General features: G+C 43.9%; 1 protein-coding gene across 1 annotated transcript; it reads left to right on the top strand.

Moving 5' to 3' along the window:
* On the top strand, positions 1–2,557 carry LOC135508518 (cilia- and flagella-associated protein 251-like). Its single transcript, XM_064928771.1, has 2 exons — positions 1–1,215; positions 2,046–2,557. Exons 1-2 carry the CDS (start codon positions 984–986, stop codon positions 2,498–2,500), a joined length of 687 nt encoding a protein of 228 aa, XP_064784843.1. The 5' UTR covers positions 1–983; the 3' UTR covers positions 2,501–2,557.
* Positions 2,558–3,334: the final 777 nt, after the last annotated feature.

The following is a 3,334-nucleotide window of genomic DNA, read 5'->3' on the forward strand; positions in this document are numbered from 1 at the left end:
AAGAGAATGGAGAAGAGACAGAAAATTATGGAAATAGAAGGAGAGAGACAGAGAGAGATTGAAAGAGAGATTGAAAAAGAAAGATGTAAACAGAAGCAAATAGAGATGGAAGAGGAAGAAAGAGAAAGGGAGAAAGAGAGACAGAGAGAGATGGGTGAGAAAGAGAGACGACAACAACAAGAGGAGAGAAAGATAATGTTTGAGAGAGATCAAGAAGAAGATATATGGAAACAGAAGCAAATTGACATGGAGAAGGAGGGAAGAGAGAGGGTGAACAAGAGACAGAGAGAGATAGAAGAGATACAGAGACGACAACAACAAGAGGAGAGACAGAAACAAAAAGAGAAGGAGAAAGAAAGGGAGAAAGGCAATGAGAATCAGAGAGAGATGGAATTAAAAGATCAGCAACAGAAAGAGATGGAGAGAGAAAATATGATTATGAGAGAAAGGGAGAAAGCAGGAAGAAGAAAGGAGGGGCAGAAAAATATTTTGGGGGAAGTTGAGGGACAGAATGAACTGGAGATAGAACAGGAGAGAGAGATGGAAGAAAAGCAGGAAGTGATTAAGGAAGCAGAGGAAGAGTACAGGGAAAGAGAAGAGAGAGGAAAGGAAGTAAGCATGAAGAAACATGTAGTAGTTAATGTTAAAGCAAAAGCACGGGAAGTCTTCAATAGGCGTAAAGAGAGGAGGTTAGAAGTGTTGAAGGGGGAACGAGAACACATAGAAAGAGGACAACAAATCAGGAGGGAGAAGGAGGAAAGACGGCTGGAGATGGAAAGAAAACAGGAGAGGGCAAGACAACAAGAGGAGCAGGATAAAAAACGAGAGATTGAAATTGCTAGACAGAAAGAAATGTTCAGAATTAGAGAGGAGGAGAGGCAGAGAGAGGAAGAGAGAGAGGAGCAGAGAAAGAGAGCCATTGAAGGCCATTTATCTTTAATCAGAGAGAGAGAGAAGATTTTAGAGGTAAAGAAAAAGAGGAGATGTCGGAAGAGGAAAGAAGGGAGATGCTTGAGAACAAGAGGGGTGACTTAGAGGGCACTGAAGAGGAGGAGGAGAAGGAAGATGACAAGGAGGACATTCTCCCACCTGATAAAAGTATCCGAAGGAGAGCCGTGGGCTGGATAAACAAGAAGTGGGAGAAGAGGAACCTCAAAAAGATAGAGAGAACCTGTCAGAGAGAAGCTGAGGAGGGCGATAAGATCGTCCACATAGGTAAGACCTGTTTTCCCTCTGCTTATGACATCATCCTCTGTAGTCTCCTCTACACACATACGTTCCACACCAGTCATCATGTTGCATCATTGTTTCAATATAAAACTACTGTCCAAAATGGTCAAGCTGATCTGGTATCAACTTAAATGTACTGTACACAGGGAATTTAGAATGGAAAACTCAACTGGATCTCAATGACCCTGGTCTAAAGTAGTGCATCATAGCCTTTTGAGGCCCTAAGAAACATTTTGTTCAGGTTTTTGACTACATTTCCTCCCAATCTACACTTTGCAACGGGGCGTAGAGAACATATTGCATTTTTTAAGCCAGTTTGCTGCAATTCTACACATTTTCCCATGGGGTGGAGAGAAGAATTTGCAGTTTTAAAGCTAATTTCCTTCAATTCTACACATTTTGCCATGACTTATGGCATGTTAAGATAATATCTGAATGAAATTGACTAACAAAATTAATGGGGGCTCACTGTAGTTCAAGGCCCCTGGGTAATTTGACCAAAAAAGGTTTTTGGGGGGTCAGGGGCCCCTAGTTGCCATGGGGCCCTAAGCAATCGCATATGCCTAGGGCTGGCCCTGGCACTTTACAAAGAATAGGTGCCATTTGGGACTCATGTTAAACTTTGGGTCAGGTGAATTCGGGATGGGAATTATTTTAATTTATTAACAAATTCCATGCCATGCTCAAATGAGAAGAGTAAAGAATCATTGAGATCCAACTGGGTTTTCTATTCCTCATTCCCTGTGTCCATTACATTTAAGTTGACACCAGATCCACAAAGTTGAATGAGAACTCTACTTCTTCTCCCCTTCCAGTCATCCCTGGACCCATAAGGCTAACCATGACCCGGGCAGAGAGAGAGAGGGAGAAGAGGAAGGAGCTGCTGGAGGCTGAGGAGAGAAGGAAGAAGTTGGAGGACTTCAATAAGCAGTGGAGAGTGCAGTCGCTGCTTAAAAAACACACTCATCAACAACTGAAGGAGGAGAGGGAGAAGATGAAGGAAAAGTACCTGGAGCAGATTAATCTGGAGGCTGATGAGCAAATCCAGAAGTTCAGCACCCAGTACATCACCCGGTGTCCAACCACCCAACACAGCCACGACTACAACCAAGGTCAGGAATTGCCGGGGTGGGCGACAGGCCAACAAGTAAGCCAAGAGCCTGTTGCATCTGGAGATGGCCAGCAGGAGGGGCCAAGGAGGCAACAGGCATGGGCAGAGAACCAGGAGGGGAGTTCAGAGAACCAGAAGCAGGGGACAGAGAACCAATAGGAGGCGCCAGACAGCCAGCAGCGAGAAGCTCCAGAAGAGGTTGAAACATCAGAGCCAACCTCCAAGAACAAGAAAAAGCCAAGCATCTGGAAGAAAATTAGGATGGGGTAAAGAATGTTTAAACATCTATTCATGTTTTACACTGTTAATATACATGTCATCACTTTAAAAAGTGACATTATCCAAATCTGAGGGTTTAGTGTACATGCAACACACATGTAAATATATAGATACTTACCTGTCTCTGTGATGTCTTACAGCCTTCCTGATGTGCTGTCTGCCTAGAGCTGGAACTCGATGAAGCCACAGTTCCACTGAGGTTACGTTGGTAATTAAAAGTGTCGCCCAATAATTCTTCCTCCTCTTTAAGTCATCAAGCCACATTTCCTCCTCAAAACATTATAGTCTCCTCAAGCCAGCAAGTATCCTCTTTATCAGGCAACAAACCATCTAAGGTCAGTGACCCTCCTCCCCTGAACATAGACTCCCAGCTTTATCCAAGTTAAATTCATCTCTGATCACCACCTCTACAGTCCTAGAAAATATCCCCAAATGGAAATGGTTTAAACAGAAGTCCTCCCCTCTGACCAGTGGCTCCACAGACCAGAGTTTCTCATCTTTATTCAAGTTGAATGCAACTCTGATCATTTCCACCACCTCTCCTGTTAATTAAGGGGAGGTGCTGAAAAGGAGGTCTGGGAGGAGGTCTGCAGGTAGCCTGGACAGGACCGGTAGCAGCTAAGTTGCTGGCTCCATCCCCGGGCAGAGCTGCTCAGGCCAGTGATGTTTGATGATGTCATTTTTGTTTGCAAAGTTTTACTCTTTAATAAAAAC

This window comes from Oncorhynchus masou, chromosome 21 (assembly GCF_036934945.1).
Source record: "Oncorhynchus masou masou isolate Uvic2021 chromosome 21, UVic_Omas_1.1, whole genome shotgun sequence".
NCBI classification, from domain to species: Eukaryota; Metazoa; Chordata; class Actinopteri; order Salmoniformes; family Salmonidae; genus Oncorhynchus; species Oncorhynchus masou.